General features: G+C 36.3%; 1 protein-coding gene across 3 annotated transcripts in view; it reads right to left on the bottom strand.

Moving 5' to 3' along the window:
* Window positions 1-502: 502 nt before the first annotated feature.
* atf6 (activating transcription factor 6) overlaps window positions 503-24,080 on the bottom strand; it is a 188,881-nt gene continuing 165,303 nt past the window's right edge. For 2 of the 3 annotated variants that reach the window (XM_039734832.1, XM_039734830.1), the window contains one exon: window positions 503-2,471. In XM_039734832.1, the coding sequence (XP_039590766.1) occupies window positions 2,263-2,471 (209 nt within the window). In that variant the 3' untranslated portion in view covers window positions 503-2,262. Of the gene's footprint in view, window positions 2,472-8,318; window positions 8,432-24,080 lie in introns of all 3 variants that reach the window. The other variant, XM_039734831.1, reaches the window with a different exon arrangement.

Raw genomic sequence — 24,080 nt, 5'->3', positions numbered from 1 at the left:
TGTCACAGCCTATGACACGAGCGCTCTACCAGATAAGGTCACAAAGATGAAGTTTAAATGGTGGACGTTTATAGACAGACACGAATGCCTATATGTGACTGTTTGGTTCATATGCTTAAATTGAGCCACTTAGTTTTTATCTTTAATAAAATGTGGCAGCACATCAGGCTGGGCTTGAATTCGGCACCTTTGTATAATCTGTGTACAGTCCGGAAGGTCTCTCCATCTCTGAGTGGATTCCTCCCACACCTCCAAAGACACACAAGGTGAGTTAAATGGTGAACCCCTGCTCGCCGTGCGTGTTTTTGTGTGTGCGGACCCCATCAGGACTGTCATCCTGTTCAGAGCTGTTTTATGTGTTACACTCAGTGCTACTGGACACAGAATTATATTAAGCAGGTAAAATTCCGAAAAAAGGTTTAAAGCTGACAGTATAACATTTAAATGTGTATGTGCTACATTCAGATTTTATTACCTCTATAATATAAACACACGCAGGTCGTGGAGGTATCTCAGTACATTCATTTATTCATTCATTGGTGCTACATAACTTTGACTTCTACAAAGATTTTTCTATAAACTATCCCTGCCCTGTATATGAATTAAGAGGTTTCTTTGTAACACTTCATATAAACATTTCAATACATTGTCAAAAAAATATTTAGGACAGGTACTTGATTATAAACTCTGTAAAGGGAAAATAAGGAAAGGAAAACAAAAAAATGAACATGTTTTTAGGCAAGTCACATTTCAAAGTGAAAAAGTAGAAAATAAAGGTAGAAAAAAGAAAACAAAACAATGAATCTAATATTTAGCATAACCTACTCCCTTATTTCGAATGCAGCATTCCAGTGCTTTGACATTTTACCCACAATAAAACAAAGATAAATCGTTCATCAATTTGTCACCTTTAATAGACACAAAAGAGTACAAAACTGAAATTAAAATGGATAGTTGATAGTTAAAGTACAACCTGGCAATGGCTTTGTGTGCTCCAACTCCAACATGCTCATTCAGAGCCTGCAAGACTGTTTACCCAGCTTCAGAAAGGTTTCTTTTTTTTCTCTCTTTAGCTCACTGCCCCAGAGGGATTCTTATAATTTTTTATTGACCTTCCTTTCTTGATGCGTCGTTCAGACATGATGTCAGTTTCCTGTCAGGTGCTCACACCGTAGTGAGGAAGTCTGCAGACGGCATTTATGCTTTCCTGGAAAGGTGCATATCAACTGACGAGAACATGGCAATACAGTGCACACAGCTTTAAGGTACCTATGAGTGCCGGATAATCACCTGTAGGCAGATTATCTGAGATTAGGGAATTCTATCATTCTATTCATCTACCACTAAAATGGCAATAAATAAAGAAATACACTTTCAATGGATCTTAACCTCAGCAGGAATGAGTACGTCAAAATAAAATCTCCTCTGATTTATAAAGTTCAAATGGGACAGGCAGATCTTACTGGCTTAGAATAATTCTCCATGGGAAAAAAAACCTTACAGCAGCTTTTCGTTTTACAAGGCAATTCCAAGTATTACTTCTACAATTACAATAAATACCACATCTGTTACTCCATTTATTTTAAACTGGAAATGTTCTGCATGTATTTCCCTGAAAAAAACACATTTTTCTACTGTCAGGCTTCACTAAGTTTGGATGCCAATGGCAGAAAATGCAACAAAACCAAAATGTGACTAACAACACTAACAGTTCTGGATGTGTGACAGCACAATCTGTGAAGTTATGTGTCGGATAATCCGGTGACCCAAAATGATCCGCAGGAAAAGAAAAAAAATCCATGCAAAACATCTTTAATAGATCTGAATGAAAAAGATGGGCTTTGGTGGACGGAGAAGGTCAGCTTTTTCATTTAAAAGTGCCAAGAGGAGTTAGCTGATATTTCTGAAGGTGCCAGAATATGTGCACCTTTACGACAAATTCAAAAGTGGACTTCTGATCTTTTTGTTTCAGGGGGAAAAAAAATGAAAATGTGAGGCTCAAAGCCGCCTTTGGATGACCCGATATACCCTTCCTGTAATAAATTAGAAAAGAATAACATCCACACAAAAGTAGACCACAGCAAGTAAAAAATGCACAAGAACTTCCTATTTATCATTATAAGCTGAAAAGTTTTTTTTTTGTTTTTACTGTGGCTTTAAAATTTCCCACACATTTCAAAAGTGCCATTTACAAGAATAATTTTTTTGTTCGCTTTGCAAAAGATGGGCTGCAATTTAGGATTAAAAATGAAATAAAAAAAACTATTTGACAGCTTCAGCGATTGCTCCTACTGGGGCTGTGGCCTGGCTGTTGGTCGCAGACGAGTGGTAGAAGGTGTTGGTGCCGTTACCCCGTGAATCTCGCAGGAATGGTGGGATAGAAGAGGTCCTGATGTGTAGAATTCTGGTATCCATGACTTCACAGTCTATCTGCATCATGATCTCGTAGTCCTCATTTTTTATTACACTTTCTGTATTAAAAAAAAAACAAAAACAAAATAAAACAGTTAAACATAATGTAAGATATTACTGAATATAAATAGACAACCTGAGAAGACTAACCTGACCTGTTTACGGCAGAGATGGACCAATAAACCATACTTCTATCATCACGGCCCGAGAGGCTACCATCCCCTGCTCCAAAAAAGTTTAATGGTCCGATTACAGAAATATTGAGATATCTGGCCTCAATGTCCAGAGGTATGCTTGGAGAAGAAAAGGCATTCAACCCCAAGAACACTGTGCCAGCTGCTAAGCTTGGTAGTCGTAGCATCATGTTCTGGGGCTGTTTTGTTGCCAGTGGAACTGGTGCATTGCACAAAGTGGACAGAATAATGGAGACAGAGGATTTTGCACAAAATTCTTCAGAACAGCCTCAAATCGTCAGCTAGAAGGCTGAATTTTGGACACAAATTGGTGTCCCAACAGGACAATGACTTTAAACGCACATTACAACTAGTTTAGAATGGGCAAATCAGGCTAACTTTAAGTGTTTGGAATGGTCTTCCCAAAGTCCTAATCTCAACCCTACTGCAGGAATGTGGACTGTGCATAAGAGTCAGGTCTGTGCCGGGGAACCAACAAATTTGGTTTAACTCTACCAATTCTGCCAAGAAGAGTGGTCAAATATTCAACTTGAAATTCCCTAGAATCTTATTGAAGGCTACCAGAAACATTTGATTGGGTTGAAACATGTTTTGTGACATTTAACCAAATATTAGTTGTGTTCTATGTATATTTTTGACCCTATATGTATAATTATGACCCCGATGGTTTCCGAAAATTCACAATAAAATAAAAACATGGGTGTTATATTTCAGATTTTTTTTGGAATAAAGATGTATATTGTACAAACATTACGCCATAGAAAAAGAATAGCTGTAGAAATTAATGACGTCTCCAGTAATGCCCCAAAACACATCTGTTAGATGAGTAGATGCAAGTTTTTCACCACAACTGTGTATGAAGAGAATATATTAAATAAAAGCCAGCGCAAATTCATTAGAAGATCCTGCCAAACCAGACTGTTGGACTTCCCTGAATGGACAACCAGAGTAGTTAACATAACAAAGCATACCGAGGTATACCATAATTTACTTAAGACTTTAAAAAGGCTCACTCTGCACCACAGAGTAATTTTGATAGGAGACCCCACTGGTAATTTACAAAACTGGACTTCAATCTGGTTAATTGGCCAGAGACAAACATCACAAATAACTAAAAGGATGCTCTGCATGGTGTGACATCAAACAATACAGTGCTTCAGAGATCTTAGTTTACATTACCGTTCTATATTCTGTTAGACTGTATAAAAGTATGAAATTTACAGACAATACCAAAACTGGAGCCATAGAAAACACTGAGGAGGCAGCAAAGCCAAAAGTCCTAAACCAGTGTTATTATTCTCCCATTCTTTTTTTTTTTTATAATTTTTATTGAATTTATTAAAAGCATATAACATTCCATATAATCAAGTCAAACTTCACAAAACTAAAATCAAATCAACCCCCATCCATGAGGAAGAGAGGAAGGCCAACAACCAGAGCAAAACTGTAAAGAGTAGTAAAAAGAGAATATAGTCTTTTGTCCCAATATAAATGCTTATTCTAAAATGTTATTGATTAGGTCCTGCCAGGGTTTAAAAATGTTTTAAACATATCCTCTAAGAGAGAACTTGATTTTTTCCAATTTCATGAGTGTTCAAGTTAGAAATGGATGCAAATGCGTTTTGGATGAAATCTCCATCATCCATATTGGGCGTATAGATATTTATAATAATCACTTTACAATTAAATAAACAACCCATAACCATCACATATCGCCCTTCAGGATCCGATACTACATCTGATGCTATAAGAAAATGTTCTGTGGATTACGATTTCCACACCTCTAGTTTTCTTTGTATAGCTGGAGTGGAATATTTAGCCAGTCCAGTCTCTTTGCAACTGAAACTGATCCTTGCTTAATAAGTGGGTCTCCTGTAATAACACTATCTTGGCATTTAGACTTTATATTATAAATTTTTCAATTCTGAACAGATCATGCAAAATTTTTTGGCCCAAAATAAATTAGTAGTTCTCAGTCCTTCGCTTATTTATCTTCCATTTCTTTCCATATATTTTTATGGAAACAGACACTTCAAGTTGAACACACAGAAGTTTAAATGGGACCAAGTGAGACGGTGAACTGTTTCTTTGTCATTTGTACTGCATTGTTAACTGGCAGTTGGCTAAGAAAGCAGGAAGCATTTAAAAACAGTAAAAGCAGAAGTTTAAAGATGCAAATAAGTGTGGAGAATCCTAATTGCCATTAATCAAGCGCACTCTAACATCAAAACGGATATGAGCCAACAAAGAATCCACAAACAAGGTAAGTTGACACCAAACTCCACAGGCTGTCTGTAGCCTACATAGGCCCAAATGGTGCCCTGGTTGTGAAATTCAAAATACTTTAATATTCCTAAAATATACCAAAATACACAAAAATGGCCTTCTAATGAGAGGAACCATCAAAAACGCTGGCTAGGATGGACAAGACCACAAACTAGCCCTTATTAAATGCAAGGATTTATTCAGAAATAATAAAAAAGAATAAAAATTGCAAAAATGATTTGCCAAAACAGAGGATCCAAGGCTAACAAGTCCCACCACACAATTCAACGAACAACCAAGAACTGAAGAAAATAAGTCAATAAACCAGATAAATCTAATAACTTATAACATTAAATAAATCTCTGAAGGATCCGCTTTCAGCTTCAGAATATAAAGGCTGTGGAGTGGTCCTTCTGTGTGACAACAGAGTGACCCCATCCCTTAGAGGTTCTACCCACAAATCAAAAGGAAAGGCTTCAAAGAACATAGAAAACATTATACTTACAAATTAAATTAGAATTTCCAAAAGACAGAAAATTAATAAAAATAAGTATTAAATATACAAGAAATGCATTTCTTGGCTGAATCATAACACTATCAAAATAACTAAAATGAAGCATAATAATGCTGCTCAAGCAATTATTTCTTTGGCATCAACATTACATAACTGCAGAATCTTTCACCACTGCAGCCCTCCAGGAGCCAACTAGAGCAGCCCAACCCAAATAATCTTCAGAACTGGAAGAACACTTGGAAAATGCAGTTTAACACAGGAAAGTGCAAATTTGTACATGTGGGCAACATGGATGTGGGTGACGTCGCAACCTCTGAGAAGGCCACAGAGGTTAATGTTGATAAAACATTCTTATTGTCTTGGCAAAGCGGGGCTAAAAAAAGGTAAGTTTATATTATCAAAACTGTTCAATATAAATCAAGAGATATCAAGGTTGGACTGTGTAAAGTGAGACCACAGCTGGATGATCCTGTGAAGTTCTGGTCACCCTAGTACAAAAAAGGGCAGCTTTTAAAAAATACTTGGCAAAAATACTGGGACAGAATAGCTAATCTAAAGAGGCCAATGGGCTGAATGGCCTCATTTATCGGAAGCCTGGAAGGACAGAGCAGCAGGTAACTGCCTGCTATGGGAAAAGCACCCCACCCGCCCTGTACTCTGGGTGGCAGCATCCTATCTGGCAAGTTCCATTATGGATGCCCTTGACACAGCATTGGAGCTGTGGTCCCGTGGAGGCTGCCTTGTCAGGTTCTATGGGGGCCACCTTGGGGAGCAGTTGGATATTGAAACACAAGTGTCATTGTGGTCCTGTCTGACCAGTAAGTGCTACCCAGAGGGTAATAGATTGAGCACCAGGGGCCTCATAAATAATGCCATTCGTAGAATTCACACAAAAACATGGCGTATGGACAAAACTGGAAATGTGCATACACACAAAAAAATCTAGATGCATAAATCTGTGCGTACACTAACTTCCACGTTCTTCCGCTACATAAATCCCGGTCAGTGTGAAAAGTAATGCACGTGCATGCGCCTGCTGCCCCACCCCATCTCCTCCCAGAATTACGCCTCTTTAAATACGCAAATCAATATTAATAGCCCTTAAGTTCAGCATTCTGTGAAAAGACAATGGCAAAAGCACAGGGGAGAATAGAAGAATTTCAGCAAATACCAAGTGGAGGCAAGGAAAAACATACTATTTTTTGGTTTAAACAGTGGTATAAACAACATAAGGAAGTTGATCAAGTGGCAGAGTATCGGAGAAACTCGAAAGTTCAAGTTCACAAAGTCGCACAGTGCCGAAATAAAAAAGAAGTTGTCAGATACCAAAGTCGCTGTGAAAAGGAGAGTTGTAGCCCTCTGTCTGAATGTCATATGGAAGCTTATTAGTGTACAGAGAAAAGAAAACAAAATAGGCACACAGTGGGACAAAAAGCTTGAAATGTCAACTTTAATCTCAAAATTTCCACTTTAATCAGATAGTTGTATTTTGTCATTAAAGTAGAACGTCATGAATTTCATCTTAAAATCTTTTAATGTACTAGTTTCTCAAATATCGTAACTAAAGTAGCACGTTAAATACTTTGTATTCTATGTGTTCTTTTATTGGCTCTATGTGTGTGAATCACTATGTTCTTCTTAAACGGTCTTTCTCTTCCTCCGACAGGACCCAGAATCCACTACATTCGTGACATTACAACTCTCTGAATAATTTAAATACTGAGATGTATACTTGATATCATTTTCATGACGATAGGAATTAAAGCATGTATTAAACATGGGAACACAGTGGCGCAGTGTTAGTGACGAGCTGCTGCCCTGTCCAGAGATTGTTCCTGCTTCCTGCAAGATGCTTGCTGCGCTGTGCGTGACCTTCGATTAAATAATTTATTGTAGTAGTACTGTCTCTTTCAAACATACTATCCTCCAATTCCTCTCCTTCCTTTTCTTTCTCCAAGTAACCAATCGACACACAAATTAGCTCTGTAATAGATGTCACACCATCTGTAAGCTTAGAATGCCGATTCTTCAAAACTTTTAAAGAACACTGAAATATCTTCATAGTACATGTTTAATTATTCTATGCATCCAGTGTCACACCAGTCCCAGCAAGAATACAGTGCAAGGCAGGAACAATCCCTGAACGGGGTGCCAGCTTGTCGCTATCGCTGCAACACTGTGTACTCACATGTTTAATTATTAAAAATATAGATAATTTAAATGTTAAAATTTTATCTAATTGTATCTGTAATAAACATACTTTGCTGCATTTCACCTTAAAAATGACATGTAAATATGCGCTTTATAAAGTGGCTTAGGTTGTGCAATATTATAACTATATTGCACGTTTACAGTGAGGTAATTGTACTTATAAGTACACACAGTTCTACCAGGAGCACTTGATGGACTGATTGAGTGTGTTTATAGTTTCTGAACCGCGAGGTCCCTACAGGAAAGGCTCTGAAGCGCTTCCCATATGGAAGCAGTTCAAATAGAGGAAGCGTGTGCTTGATGCTGTATATTGATAATTCTCAGCAGCTGTAGAGCTGTGATTCCACACTCAGATACAGTGGGATAAATACTCTGAGTGGTGCCGTGAGAGTAAGAACACTAAAGCAGCAATTGGTATTTGGAATAGTTTGAACATTCATGGACCATTATATAGTTACAGGTTAATTATAATCAGATGCCTTAAACTAATAAACAATATTCGGTTAATTTCAGTGTATTTGATAAAGCTGTGTCAGGGATGTGGATCTAATAAAGAAAGGGAAACCACACTGGAACAATAGCACTGCTGTGACGCTGGGTGCTGCTAGTTTGCAAAACCGAGTGGAGTACTTGCGTACACCAGGGATTAGGCTGGTTTGAAAATGTGTGTGAAGTTTAGTTTTTATACATTGCGATGTGAGCATGGAAACGGGCGTACTCACCATTTTTGCATTTATACATGAAGTTCCAGAAATGTTCTTGGTTGGACTTTAAAAGAGAACCCTCCACTTGGCCGAGGGAGTCAGAGCCAGAAGAGAGGCTAGGAAACACTTGACTGGGAGGAATAGAGAAGAATGTCAAGAAAGGAGTAGGAAATGTTCTGTTTGATCTGGGCTATTGGAAAACAAAGCCTGTAAAAGGTACACTATTTGTGTAACTAAAAAGGCTTTTATTGACCCAGAACTGTGTCTGTGGTAGTTCTGACTGGAGTCAGAGGGGGCTCAGTGGGACCCTCCCTGTTGGCTACAATATAAATAAAAAAAAAACTGCATTGGGACTCAATACACAGTCAGTAATTATACTTAAAAAAAAAAAAAAAACTCTTAAAAATCTTCTAATGCTTTTGGAACAATTTAAAAAATGTACAACTTTATTAAAATGTTTATAAAGGTACTGATCATAAGTTGTTAACTGTCTTGTTTTATGCTGACCAACTTCACTCTGCCACTTTTTTTATGAGGTTTACATTTATTTTTTTAGTGCTCCATACTTTATGTATATGAAACTCTTAAATGATACAGGTTATTTGAACTATTAAACAGCACCAGACAAGACAACCTGAGTCAAAAAAAAAAAAAAAATAAAAGATGAAAGGTAGTCATGTTCAAAGGCACTTGCAGACCAGGCTAGCTCAAGAACAGGAAACCCCATCTCACAATAAGGCCAAGAGGCAGCATTTAAAGCTTTGCTGTTTAACTCTGTGATATATGAGCCATCACAGATGACGAGCCAGGAGGGTTGTGCTTATCTGCCTGAAGGGCCCTCTAAAAGAAAAAGTGCTTGCTTGTAGAATGGATTATGAGCTTCCAAAGGTATGTAGGGGCAGTTGTACATTCTGCAACCTTATCTGGGCAGGTTTGAGTGTCTGAGAACCATTTCATTATTTAACAAATTGATCAACAAATGTGCAGGTGTGGCACGGAGGGTAGCACAACTTCTCAACATACCTAATCTAGAGCTGTGATTCCTTCTACTCGATGCCACCTGGAAGGATATGACTGCCTACATGTTTGTACTATATTAAAGAGGCTCACACAATAGCTACTGAACAATGCTGCAACAGACACCAACGTTCCTCAGAATCTCACTAAAAATACAATAAATACATTAGATGAAGACAAACAAGGGCTTATCTCACACCTATTAGTACTGATGAGGTAGTGCTTGAAGCAGCTTTTTGGAGTTCCCATCACTAATGACGTTTCATGGGAGGGCTGCACCAAGAACATCATAAAGGTAGTACACCATTAGCAATAGTTTCAGCAATGCTCTGTGCTTACTTAAGTTTTATCACGTTGAGACATATCATTATTGGATGTGATAGTTTGGCACTGCAATACATAAGCTCAAAATTATAAAGCCATTTGATATAGCCACCTCCATGTCACCAAAACATGTCAGAAAATACCACAGCAAAGCTTCTCATTCAATAAGCAACATAGTGTTTAATTAAAAGTATTTTTTTACTTTAATGTATATTATCTGTACTTTGCAAAATTCTAATTAGGTACTTTACTGACAGAATAAAAATGTAGTATTTACAATAACTGTTCTGAAGCACGTAAATGTTGCACATATGTAATATGCCTTGCCTGAACTTCATATTTGTGAAAATTTAACACGACACAAGAAATTGAGATTTCAGCTCAAACCTAGAGTGCCTGACATATGCTCAATTTTTATGGAGGCACTTTCTGCAATTTTAAAATGTTACAGCCGCTCTTTCACCGACGCTCATTCATACATGTGACACAAGCCACACGGAGCAGATGTATGCAATACACACTGTTGATTATACTGGCGTCCTGAGTGACCTCGCACCCAGATGTGGGCAAAATGACTGTGGTTTTTTTTAGGACTATACTGTCATTTCTGGAGAGCCGTATTATACATTTATTATTTTATTTTACTTTCTCTGGTATAAAGCAGAGCAAAGAATGCATTTTTGCTACAAAAAAAACAGAAGAATATAAAGACACATCATGGATATGGTAAAAAAATCACACAAACAACTTTTCAAGTGGAGAAACATTACAATCATGCCACGTCTTAAACAGAAAAAAAAAATCATCTGTTCACTCAATCAAATCACTGGTTCATTAGACTGTCATCTTGAATGCACAGCCTGTGTTGAAAATGGATACTCTATACAGCATAACGACTTTTGCAGCCAGACAATATTTTTTGTTTTATTTTTCTGTCCTTTGGTTTCTAAAAAAGGCTGTAAGATGTCATCATAAATAATACCATCATTTAGCACAGACACTACTCCCTTCAGTCAAGCACTCACTTTAAAATTTAGATTGCTCTCTTTTGATTTTTTTGGTTAAATCCATATTTTTTCCAATACAATATTATAAAATAAATCAGACAGACAGATATTTATTTTTATTGTTCATTACATACTGTTAAGTTCAGGCCCCCAAACTACAAACACCATATAACGTCTCTTATGAAATTCTGTGCTTGTATCATCGTTTTAAGTGGCTTGGCAGAAGACTACAATAAGCAAAAAAGAACCCTGTTAGCACCTCTCAGCATACAGTGCTGAAAGGAATTGAATGCTGAAGATGCTCTAGGATGGTGGTTCCCAAGTTCAGTCCTGGAAGACCACTGTAGCTACAGGTTTTAAACTTTACTTTTAATTGGAATACTACCTTGATTAAACATTCACTTATTTCCCAGTCTCTGAATTTATAAAAATGACAAAACTGGATTTGTAAATTTTTACTAGTAGGTAATTTTTGTATATTACATGCAGGTACTTTTGTGATTTTATCATTATTTTTAATGTTATCATGATTGTCATTCCAATTTTTCAGGTGTTCTGGTTATTACGTACTAAGGAGCACACTTGTGGGTTTGACACTCAAGTAGCTGCAATCTGTCACCATTCTGTGTTGTCTTTCCTGGTGTCAACTCCATTCATTGTTAACTGTTGTAATTAGAATGCAATTCAGTGAGCAAAAAGGTACATTTACAGGAAAATTACAAAAAAGATATTAGTTGCATGGCAAAAATTAAGATGTTGCTAAATTTATTGACATATAAATCTCACACTATTGCACTTTCTGAATGCAGAATAAGAGAAGAAAAACAAAAGACTCGCAATTTAAAAAAGATGAATTCAAGTAACATGACTTAACTGATTGTAAAATGGGTTCAGATGAAAACTTGCAGCCACAGTGGTACACTGGCACTAAACTTGGTAACCACTGCTCTAGAACAATCCATCATTTAGAGGATAAGTGTCAGTGTCTGTGATGGCCTCTAATTTTACCATTGATCATTCTCTTTCTGACACAGCTTCAAGTAAGTTTAGGGTCTGTTCTTTAATATAGCTGAACTTCCTAATTAGTTTATTCAGTCAATTACTGTTACTTCCACAGAAGCTTATAACTACTGTATGTTGAACAGTACCCTAGCCACTATGAACTGCTAGAACATTCCAACCCACCTAAGGTTCTTAGCCGCCTCAAAATGATGAAACTGGCCATTTTCGTACAGCAAATGTGTGTTGTTCAGCTAATTCAGTCTACTGTTTAGAGGTTTATAAACCTGGAACACCCCCCACCTTTCCGAAATTTTCATTATTTACTGTGACAACACAGCTCATGGTTCCATGGCATGCTGAACACCAGCATTAACTGCATTCTTGCAGCATTCAGCTTCAGGTGATTAACCCTGTAAAATATGACAAAGTCCTACAACCCCATTTCAGCATCTTGCAATGCTGAGCTCCTTTAAATTTTGTGCCTATGAGACAGCAAGACAGGCTCTAACTCGCTACAGTCATGTTCATTAAATCCCAACACTAAATTCCAAGTCTATGACTGAAAAGTCCAGATAAATGTGTCTACTTATCTGTTTTCTATGAATGGGGAGCAGTCAAAGCATGGCAGAAAGCAGCCCTGGACAAACAACCATTATACACACTTGTATTTCTTACTTACACAGGGGCGTTTTACAATTACTAAGGATGTTAGAGGAAACCAGAAGTCCCAAAAAAACTGACACAAACAGATGGGTAACAGGGCAAACTCCATGCAGAGGGAAACCAAACTAGTACTTGAGCGCAATGTTTGGGAATTTAGGATTCTCTTACAGCCAACATCCTAGATGTAAGTCTTTACCAACCAAGGGCAGGATACAACGGGATGTCCTTTATTATACGTGAGTATTGAATACAGTAACAATCTTAGCCAGCTAAGACAAAAACAAGTCCTTTGCTCAGTTAACTGTGCAGAACATTGCTATACTCATCTTGCCAAAGAATCATGTCAATTCTGCACTGTTACATGTGTAATCCAACTACTGTTTATAATCTGTACTTTTGTGTTTGTACTTTTAATACTGCCTATTGTTGGGCTTTTGAGAAGTCATGAAAGTGATCTGAGACACTTGGTTTGAGCTGATGTGCTCCATGATGGTTGAGCGTGCTAATAAGAACTTTACTGTAACATGTGCATGTGACAAAACTACTACATTTATGACTACTACCACCAGGTATTGGTTGGTTCAAGCAGCTCAAGTATAAGCATCCTGAGTTAAACACAGCAACAGAGAGAGCTCAGCCAGCTGTTGCACAGACAGTAGCACACTCCCCGGTTCTACTTTTTCTCTCCATGATATGAACATTCTTTGCGTCATCGTAACCCAAATGTCACTAGTTTGTGTCTCACAGGAAGCACTAAATTGCTAAACACTGAACTCATTTAAAATTCTTTCAGAGCTGCACAAATGTGGAGTTTACTAAGAGGCAGGAACTCACTCTTTCAGGGTTCAAATACCCATTACTGCTTCGTGTTGTACTTTGCGAGAACCATTTCTTAATGTTGTCACGTACATCATCTAATTAATTTTATGTATACCATTTGTCAGTACTGCCCTCCTTAAATTTTCCTCTTTTACATTTCTGATTGGGCCACTACAATGTATACATGTTTTATTTAGGCTCAGTTTTAGATAAAATGAAACAGGTTCTCCATACAATAGCTTAAGATGGTTCATGAACTGTGACCAGTAGTAACCAGAATTTCCTCCCCATCCTTTGTTTCAAGATCAGTTTCCTTACATCTCAGATATTGTTAATTAGCTAACCTGTTAGAATTAAAACTTCTGCACCTGATTTATAAACCTGTGATCCACAAGGTGAAAGTCATCGCTAAACAACTTTTAAATAACAAGATATTTCAGTCTGTTACATATTTATTTATATTAAAACATTTGTGATACTAACTTGAGGAACAGCCACAAAACTACTAACATGGTGGACACATCCTACTTCTTTTATGGGTAGCAAGTCTTTCTTTCAGTTCCATTCCTTCCTGCTTGTTTTAATCACACCCTTTGTTTTTCTCACTCATTTGACACTTCTTCTCACTCCTTTCTCCAGTCCAGTCAATCTCAGTAACTGCACATGTCTCTCTTGTGAGTTCACTTTGATGTGAGCCTGAAGAGCCCACCTCTGGCCAAGGCAATACTTTAGTTTGGTGGGGCTTGCGACATAAATCATTTCTACTTCTTCCGTGCTGTCAGGCTGCCTGTTGTTATACTACACTCATGGTCGAGGGGTTATTATGGATCAGTGGCTACAATCCAGGAATTTAAAATGGAAAGCAAGCAACGCTGGATTTGCATCTTAATTTTTTCACATAAATATAGTTAAGACATTTACTAAAATTAACAATTGTGCTAACAAGTGACTGCAGGCAAAAAATAGTCCTCCATATGTTTGACTATGGCAAAGAAGTCCTCAGTTTGAAACATTATCAGTACAACTGCCATATATTTACATTTAAGCATTTGTTTTACCGAATAAGCACTCATCCTAGGTGTTATCTTCAACAGCACTGTCTTTTAAAACACACATTGTAACACTATGCAAAATCATTTCCCCATCTTAAAATTTTGTAAAATTAAGACAGTTAATTGAAAAATTACAGTAACTCAGGCATTTACTTCTGGTAGGACTGACTATTACAACGCATTATTCACAGGTCACTGTAACTGAATATGGAACTCAGTTAATTCAATGATGCTGCTGTAAGAATCATTACAAGAAGAATGTATGACCACATAACTCGTGTTCTTAATTAAGTCTTTACACTGGCTTCCAGTTAAGCTTAGGGTTGATTTCAATAAATACTTTAAATAGCCTAGTTCATTCTTACCTATATGAACTTTTTATTGTATACTTATCTGAGTGTGCTTTACAATATCAAGATGCTGGTCTACTAAGGATTAGAAGAATTAGTTAAACAACAGTGGGAGGTCAAGCTTTTAGCTACAGGGCCCCAAAGCTATGCAAAGATTTTTCTGCTTGTTTAAGAGATGCCACTGAGGTCTCTCAGCTTGTAAATCCGGACTGAAGACTCACTATTTTAGTCTAGCTTAACCTGATTAGAGCTGCTGATTAATGCATTTCAGTTTGTTAGCCATTTTTTAGCCAATAATACAAATATTACAATAATTATGAACACCTTCTGACATTTCTCTAAGTTGCTTCTCTTCCCGGTATCCTGTAGTGGCTTTTTGTGCCTGCTGCTCCACTTCTAAGCTTGTTTTGCTGATCAAGGGAAAAACAACAGAGATACTGGAGGTTTTGGAATCCAAGTATGAATTCAAGGATTAAAGGATTTTGTCTTATAAGACTGACTGGCACAAGTTTACATAATACTGCAGAATGCTGTGGAGGGGGTGGGTGGCCAGTTGGCATTATCTTTAGAAATGTGCCTGTGTCTGAGTTTGGCTATGATTTTGCATTATAGATGAATGTGAACCCCCTGATAAGTTTATTTTCTCATGAGATGCTGCTTGATATTTCACTTCAACCCTGTTGTCAACTAGCCATATTTTAACAATAATATTATGGACATATTTTGTTAGGATACTTTTACATTAGTTTTACCTCATGTTCGGACCAACCTGTGCTTTAATGCGTGTGCCTCATGTAATTTATCAAGTTTGTAGTTTGTTTTTTTAACCTGCAAACTTATTACAGCAGCCTGAGCTTGTGTTCAACATAGACCACTATACAAAAATAAATTAAAATTGAAAATATAATTGAATATTGGGATGCACACAACCAGCAACAATCCAGAGATATACTGTGGCATTTAATAATAACAATAATAATAACACACTTTTCATATAGCACCTTTTCCAAGCTGAAAGTGCTGCACAGAAATTTAAAATGAACAACAGAACATAAACAACATTGGACACAAATCCACAAAATATCCACATAAAACACTAAATAAAGATAAATACAGGAAACACAAAGCTTTGAACTAAAACAACAGACAATAAACCAAAATAAAAATGCAGAATGTACAAAACACTACAAGAAAACTCTGAACAAATAACATAATTTGTGATAGAAATGCATATCTTCCTTAGTACCTGGACAGAGAATGTACAAATGCCTTTCTGAAAAATTAGTTTAATGTTGTTTTCTTAAAACAATGAATTGAATCAAATGATCTAATTAATTCAGGGAGGTTGTTTGAAAGTCTGAGCACTACAGAGTTGAAGGCTCTGTATTAGTTTAGGGCACAATGAATCGTTGGAACTTAGTGGGCGAATAAGGGCATAGCTATGGAGGAGGATACTGATGTAGTTCGTTACAAGGACACTTAAAGCTTTATTGTTTAGTAATAAAATTTTATATTCAATCCTGTAAAATACAGAGAGCCAATGTCATATTATGCAACTTCTAGTCATTGGGTATATCAGACTTGCTGACTGCAATCGCTGATTCCGTCAATGGAGAATGTCAATTTACACAACTGAAAATTGCAGAGCATGTGAAATTTAGAGACTGAACTATGACTTTCCAGCACAGTTATGCTTGCCCCTTTTTCTTACATATGGCACATTCTACCAAAATATTGGCCATTTTTAAAATTTTGTCATGGAACATAAAACATCAAATAAAATAAAAAATTTAAATAATTTTAAATAAATAAAAATAAAATAAAAAATATCAGAATTGCAAGCTTCTCCTCTGTTTGTGATTTATGTTGATTTATTTGTAGTTGGTGCAATGCTTTTCATCATATATTAATAACAGTTTGTCATTAATTTATAGCCTTGTCTCAGAAGGCCATAAAAGTGCAGAGAAAGAGACATCTGAGCTGAATGTAGATCTAGCTCTGTCTGTACTTTTCTATTTTAGTCATATACAGCAGCTGATCGAGATTTTAATGGATTTGGTAAGGTTTGCAGGATCACAACCTCAAAATTGGCTGTGTTTGGCGAGTTCTTATTCTAATGAAATACAACTTTAAAATTATGAACAATACCACCAGTATCTTTGTCTGCTTTTTCCTCAATGGTACATATTATATGTTGCTAAATTTTCACTTCTAATTCCTAAAAATGTTCTTTGCAAGACATGCTTATGAGCCAAAGATTTCTACTAACAGTTTAAATTTCACTGAACAAAAATATAATTGACAATAATAAGAATCTATCTTATCTATCTTAATGTGACTCATTTTTCAAATGTCTTACGAAAAGGGTGATAACTACCAAGAACCCCATAAAACAATATTATCAAGTTATTTGGATTTTTATACAATAAATACTGTTTTTTCAATATGTTTTGCAATGTATTAAGATCTGAAGTTGAAAAGGAACACCAGTCCCTATGAATAAAAATGTATCAAATTACTACAAACAAGAGGAGACCAGTTAGTTCATTAAGTTCATTTGGTCAGATAACAGTTAAGCTGTCCCAATGTCTAATCCAAATTCATTTAAAAAATTTTCTAGGTTTTGGGTTCAAATGTTATGTTATTTATTTTAAATAAGTACAACACTTTAGTCAGTTCATTCCACCTACTGTAATTTTTTTTTTTATACAGGAAATTGACTAAAACAATCTCTATAGTAATACTAGGACTACTCAGTGTTACAGCATACACATTGGTGCATTACCCAAATTTAATTAATTTAGGGGTGAGCTTATAATATCTGAACTAGGGCTGTCAATCGGCAATTGAGATTAGAATGTTTCTTACAAGAGAGAAGAAAAGGTTTAGTGTTCTACCTAAAGATTATAAACAATGTGTTTTGTCATATTAGTATGAAAATTGCTTAAAAATTATGATTGTCCTTAATGTTTTGTCTATATACTACTGTATATCTAAAAATATTCTGATTATTTCAGTACAGTATCATGCTTCACTGGTGGGGTCTGCATGAATGCAGCAGCGTGGTCCATTTTTCTTTGAGTTGTTTCACAAAATGCGCTCCTCAGCACAGTAATGATTGACATTTGATGATTTTAGCTTTTTTTGATGACTAGGGGGCTTTGCTTGCCCACCCCCGGGTTTGGTTTACCGGATATACAATTTAAAAAGATTGTTATTTTCATGGGAATTGTTACATATGTATTATTTTCACTTTTACTTTAAAACTTGTATAAAAACAATACTGTACTTGTCCTTTATTTCCAGCCCTGGGCGTGGTTAAATCTCTTTCTCGCAGGACGCTGCTCGCGTTGTGCAGGGGGGCGGCTGAATGCACACTAAAGAGAAGCAGTTGGATCATCTGTTGGCTTGTAGCTGCTGTTGCTGGCTCACTGCACGTTCTGTTTGTCGCGCTGTGCGTCGATCATTTAAAAGCCTATACAGCAGCTGTCCTTTTGCCACTTCGCATCTCTGCCGCTCGCGTTGTAAAGGTTGCTTAACACAAGCTAAGGAGAAGTTGAAACATCTGCTGGCTTGCTGCTGCTGGCGAGCTGCGTATTCTGCTTGTCGCACTGTGCATCGATCTTTTAAATGCCTGTACAACAGCTGTCCTTTTTCCATTTCACGTCTCTGCAGGTTGCATTGTTTAAAGGGGGGGAGGGACTTAACGCATGCTAAGGAGAAGCAGTCGGATCATCTGCTGACTTGCTGCTGCTGGCGAGCTGCATGTTCTGCTTGTCACTTGTCGTTGTTTTAAGAGCTGGGAGCACATGAAGTGTGTCTGCCAAAAGCATTCCAACAACTGCTAGGTTAGATGTACGTGAACTTGTTTTAATTGTTGACTCACTGCACGTTAAAGTGTGTCTCGCGGGACGTCAACTTGTCTTCCGAGAAGATCACGTCTCGTCTCCCAAGATTTTTTTTAATAATAGAAAAACAGCTCTGTCTTGTTGAAATTTTCTCATACTGCTGGAGAAAAAATCTCAAAATCAAATCTGCCTTTATAAGATTATGACTGTGGGTGGATGGGAACAGAATTTTACAAGATAGGCCATAATGTACTTTAAGGTTAACGCCACAACTACTGGCTACTATTACAGTTAATTATTCTTATGCTTTAATGACTAAAATTTCTGTTGTTTTCATCAATGTAAACATTTTAATGCATACAAAAATCACATTATTTATTTTTATTGAGTTACATTACATACTGAATTGGGTATCAAAAATGGTATTGAATTTCAATTCCTTTCTTAGTATTGTGTCAAAGATTGAAATTTTGATATTGTGACAACCCTAATTCATACCATAGCAAAAATATATATTCCTTTCTGAAAAAGGCTTTATTTAAACTCATAATTCAAACACACTTGCCATTTTTCTTCTTAACTTCTTCTAATATGAAGTAAACGAGGCATTCTTCTAATAATTCAATTCTTTTTGTCATACAAAATGCCAACTGAACTATGACCCCATGAAACAAGAAAGAAACTAAATTGTGTAGCATAGTAAAATAAGCCACTACTAATCTTTTGGATATTTCAGAATTTCTTGTTCCTATTTTCCTTTGTTATCTAGATCGGGAGAGGTCATCTTATCTGTACTGTATTAACTTTAATAATATCTTAAGAACAATAATTGAAAAGAAAGCTTAATTTACATTTTATTATTGGGATGGATTAAGCAAAGGGTGAGCTAACAAAAACACATGCATACACCTCCTTCTGACAAACACTGAAATTTCTCAGGAATTGACATGATAGCAGTGTATATGTCCCTTTCGTCACCTCATTTTTTCTTCTTTAATTTTACCTCCTTTTTTTAAAACCTCATCCTTGTATTCAGTTTACCCTGTCTTCCTGATGGAGAACAGGAGCAGTAAATTAATAGACACAGAAATGTTTAAACTGTTCTAAAAATAATAGGCCAAACAACGCCCTACAGAATGTGCTGTACTTGTATCCCTGTCCCCAATACTCATTTATATGGACACATTTGTCAATATTACCCTAGTAATACATAAGACTGCACTGACATTAGACAACCAGATTACGCTGCCAAATTGGGATGCCTTCTGAAATGACATTGTCTCACTCAGCAACATTCCCTGAATAGCTTTGGAAGACCACATATGGCAGGCACAACCTAACTGTGAAAACTGAGAAGCACAGATAAAAAGTACTGGAAATTATTAATGTAGGTAAACTGTAAAAAAGCAAAAATAAAAATAGGTGAATACTACAATGATTTTTAGGATTACCTATATTACAAAATTTATGAGAAATTTTTGTGTTACACAATGTTTCAGGATGAAGGTGTAAAGAAACAGGTATAAAGAGCTATCTATTTATCTCTAATTGTATTTTATTTTTTTACACTACACTCCAGTATAACCAGCCATCTAAAAGCCTTATGTTCTATATTAAAGTGTTTTCAATAAAAAATAAACTGCAGGCCACAAATGTGTCCTGGTCATTTTTACTAAGAAAATTAGGATCTGAAGGCTAATTATTCAGCGATTATAACAATACTGCAATAAATAAAATCTCCTTAAAATACATACTTTTTAACTAATAAAAAACATATACGCAAAAGAAAATAAAATGCTTGTCAAAATTAGAAGCCACAATTCTAAAGAGATAAAATGTTCATGACATGTTTATGAAGAAGATACAAGGTTAATATTCTTAAGTTTAAGTAAAATTAACGCTTAGGCGTACAAATTTATTGTTTACTAAGCAGTGAGGGCACTTTCTATTTTCTGTGATTTTTTTTTTTCTAATTCTTCTAAGCTGTTGTCTACAGTATTTTAATTGAAGGACAAAATGAAAAGGACTCAACTTATTAAGGGAGCTGTTCTTTTCGTTTCTGCAAAAGATGTGCATCTCTGTCAGCAGGGCCTCTTTTCTTCCACTTCAACGGGATAACGTATACTTTTGCTGTTCATCTCCATGCACAGCACGACTCCTCAGATTCCTTTTACTCAGTTTGTTACTTCATTTTCTTTTATTTAAAAGCTAATATTTTGGTGTTCTCTCTCGTAAAGTCTGCCTTGCTGCTCTTTGTGTACAGGTTGAATTCCAACAACAGAAATGTATGTGCATTTTTTCCAAGTGCTGTAGTACTAAATAAATAACTAAAGGAGCACTTGAGCTACATTACCATAAAGTTTAGAAAAGCAAATGCAGAAGAAAATCATGTTTTGCACAATTAAGTTATTTGGAGTGAAACATAAAATCATGTTTTTGCACAATTGAGTCATTTTGAGTGAAAAATAGGTCAATTTAGATTGACGGCCAATTGTGAATATCAAAAGTATATCAAGAAAGGAGTATATCATGAAATCTGATTGGTGGTTTTTATTAAATAGAATGGAGTTATGTATTTTAACACATTCTTTTTATCACTGCACCAGAGTAGGACTGTCAGATCACATGCCTCTGTCTGAATATATTTTGAGCGCATTTTTCAAATATCTTAGTGTATTTGAAGGCAAAAATTGACAATTAAATGTAAAAGAATGGTTGTTAGTTATACCTCACCTTAATTTCAACATCCTGTTGTTACTCCAGGTACACTATGAAATACTTTAACAAATTTATATTTGCAGATTACTTCCACAATCATCCTTTTCATAATATTGAATAGTTTCTTAAATAGTAAAACTGACAGTCTTCTGTGTGTTAGAAACACTCTTTCACAACACAGTTTAGGAAAGATTTGTTATTCCTCACTCCTCTGCTCTTGTACCTACAGTTGTACTTTGGCAAAATAAAAATATTGTTACATTCCTAATCCTGTTCCCATTCACTCTTGAGTAAGATATGCTCCACTTACTACTGTTTCATGCTAGAACTGTTAATCGTCCATCGCTATAAGAAAAAGGTGGTTTCCATTATCATTAACGGGAAAGGAAACCAGCTTTTACTTGCGGCATCGAGAAAGGAAAATTTCACGTTATTATAACTGCTTTAAAATCACCAATTTCCAGAGCCTTTTCAGTATTGGCATTGTTCATTTTGTTACCTAGCAAACACACAGTTTCACATGAAGCAGCTGCTGGCCCACGAGCAAAAAGCCTCAGCCTAAGAACAGAAATAGACTGGGGAGACTCGGATAAGTAAAGACTGAAACTGGCAGGTCATAAAATGGCCATTATGTTGAAACATTTGAAAATTAAGCAATGGGCTGAACACGAGAATGAGGGATATCAGTTATAAACCTCAGAAACCAGTTCCTGTCAAGGATTGCTTAAAAATATGCACTAATGAAATGCAGGGATTCTGAGTTCCCTTTTTATGATTTGAACATTGCAGTTTTTCTGTTTTCTTGTCTAGGTCAGAAATAAAGAAAAAAGAAAACTAAATGATTTTATTACTCAAGTATTATGCTATGAAACAATCAATAGACTATTTAAACATAATGTTTTTCTAGATAAAGTATGAAGTTTATAATACATGAACTGTAAGGGGAAATAGAACTAAAAATAAGTTAATACTATCTGTATAAAGAAATGTATTTTTTTAATTATGGATTGATATGGAAGGTGGCACGGTGGCGCAGTGGTATTGCTACCTCGCAGTTAGGAGACACGGGTTCGCTTCCCGGGTCCTCCCTGCGTGGAGTTTGCATGTTCTCCCCGTGTCTGCGTGGGTTTCCTCTGGGTGCTCCAGTTTCCTCCCACAGTCCAAAGACATGCAGGTTAGGTGCATTGGCGATCCTAAATTGTCCCTAGTGTGTGCTTGGTGTGTGGGTGTGTGTTCCCTGCCCGGGGATTGTTTCCTGCCTTGTGCCCTGTGTTGGCTGGGATGGGCTCCAGCAGACCCACATGACCCTGTAGTTAGGATATAGCGGGTTGGATGATGGATGGATGGATTGATATGGATTGTTAGACATGAAAAATTGTTAGTTTAAAAAAATAAGTATTACAATATCTCAGAAGGGAAAGTCTAAAGTGGGACAAAATTAAGAAGCAGAAGGATCTGAGCAAGAATTCCTAAAATAAACAGAATGAGATCTGTTAAATGCTCAGATCACCTTGAAGAGATTTGTGCCATCATTGCTGAACTGTTGTAAGAACATCATTTTACTCACATTTTGCATTTAATTTTGTATATTTGTATTTTATTTTTGTGACTTAATAAATAGAGTAAACTTTTAATATTCATTTGGTTTAGATTTCTCTGGTCTCACAAGTTTAGGCAGGAGGGATGCCACCTTAAGGGTTTCACTGAAGCGCTAAACAGGGATGGTAATGTTAAGTACAATTCTGTGAGACAATATCCTGCAATAGAAAACCAATGCTGTTAAAGTCTCAACACTAGGTGCCTAATCCAGAGATTTGGAATAGGGTTCACCACTGCCTACACATCTCTCACACCTTGGCCTGAGAAAGAGAGATGGCTAACGTGGGTATCCCTCCTGTCCCAGATCTAGGGAATGCTCACTTGACACACTGCCTGAACTAATGAGGCATAACTAAAAACATATATAGGTCACTTATATTGTATTTTTGCTGCAACTGTAAAAGGGGAAAAAATGGGAGCTGTGATGAGTTATGTATGTTATTCCTTGACTGACCCTTGTAGCACTCTGATGTCCCACATTACAAAGTCTATGCCAACACATCCCATCTAATGCCTGCACTTCTTGGGCTTTGTTTTGTTGCTCTGGAATTATTGTTAACTTAGTAGTTTCTTGATAAACCTCATACTCAAACTCATACTATGGGGAAATGCTTAAAAATCACTGCAATGCAACAATAATAACATTCAGTTGCTTAATCTGTAAATCACATGTCAACTTATAGTGCCATCAGTTAATGTAAAACAGACATTTGATATACAGAGTACAAAGAGTATAGAATAGAAAGTGTTTAGCAGGCTCTTATCAAGTAAACGTTAAAATGATGCATTCATTTTAACCCATCTCTTACTTCTGTCTTTAGAGTTAAGGGGGATGTCCAAGAAGATGAATCTGAGAAACCTGCCTCAATCCACCCCAACAAAGCGGGTATTCTGTCAGGACCCCAAATATTTATGTGCCTCTTGTGCCTAACCTGCACACTGCATTTAACATATTTACTCTACTTGCTGTTTGCTCACATCTAATGTGAATAAATGGTTGTTTGTATTTCCTAATGCTAGTTTTGACATTGTATTACTCCAGACGCAAAAAACATTACAGTATTTTACAGATTTGTTTTTACATATTGCTTTCAGGATCATCCAGTTCATTATTTCTGAACAATAAGCTTGTATTATAATTGGTAAAACAGACAGTGCTCTGCATTAAAACATAATGCATTATGGAACAGATTTTCTTCCCTGGTGCTTTGCTTAAGGATCTACCACTGTAGAAATAAAGAGAAATTTTTAACAATACTTCACTACCTTGAAAGTCACACTGTAACCTGAGATCCCCGATTTACTCCTGATTTATGATCAAGAGAATTAGTTAAGTTTAATCCCATTTATTATTCCTTTACCAAGTTCTTTTGTTTACAGT

This window comes from Polypterus senegalus, chromosome 14, assembly GCF_016835505.1.
Source record: "Polypterus senegalus isolate Bchr_013 chromosome 14, ASM1683550v1, whole genome shotgun sequence".
NCBI classification, from domain to species: Eukaryota; Metazoa; Chordata; class Cladistia; order Polypteriformes; family Polypteridae; genus Polypterus; species Polypterus senegalus.
The sequence above is the reverse complement of the archived record's forward strand: the minus strand, read 5'-3'. Positions and strand labels throughout refer to the sequence as shown.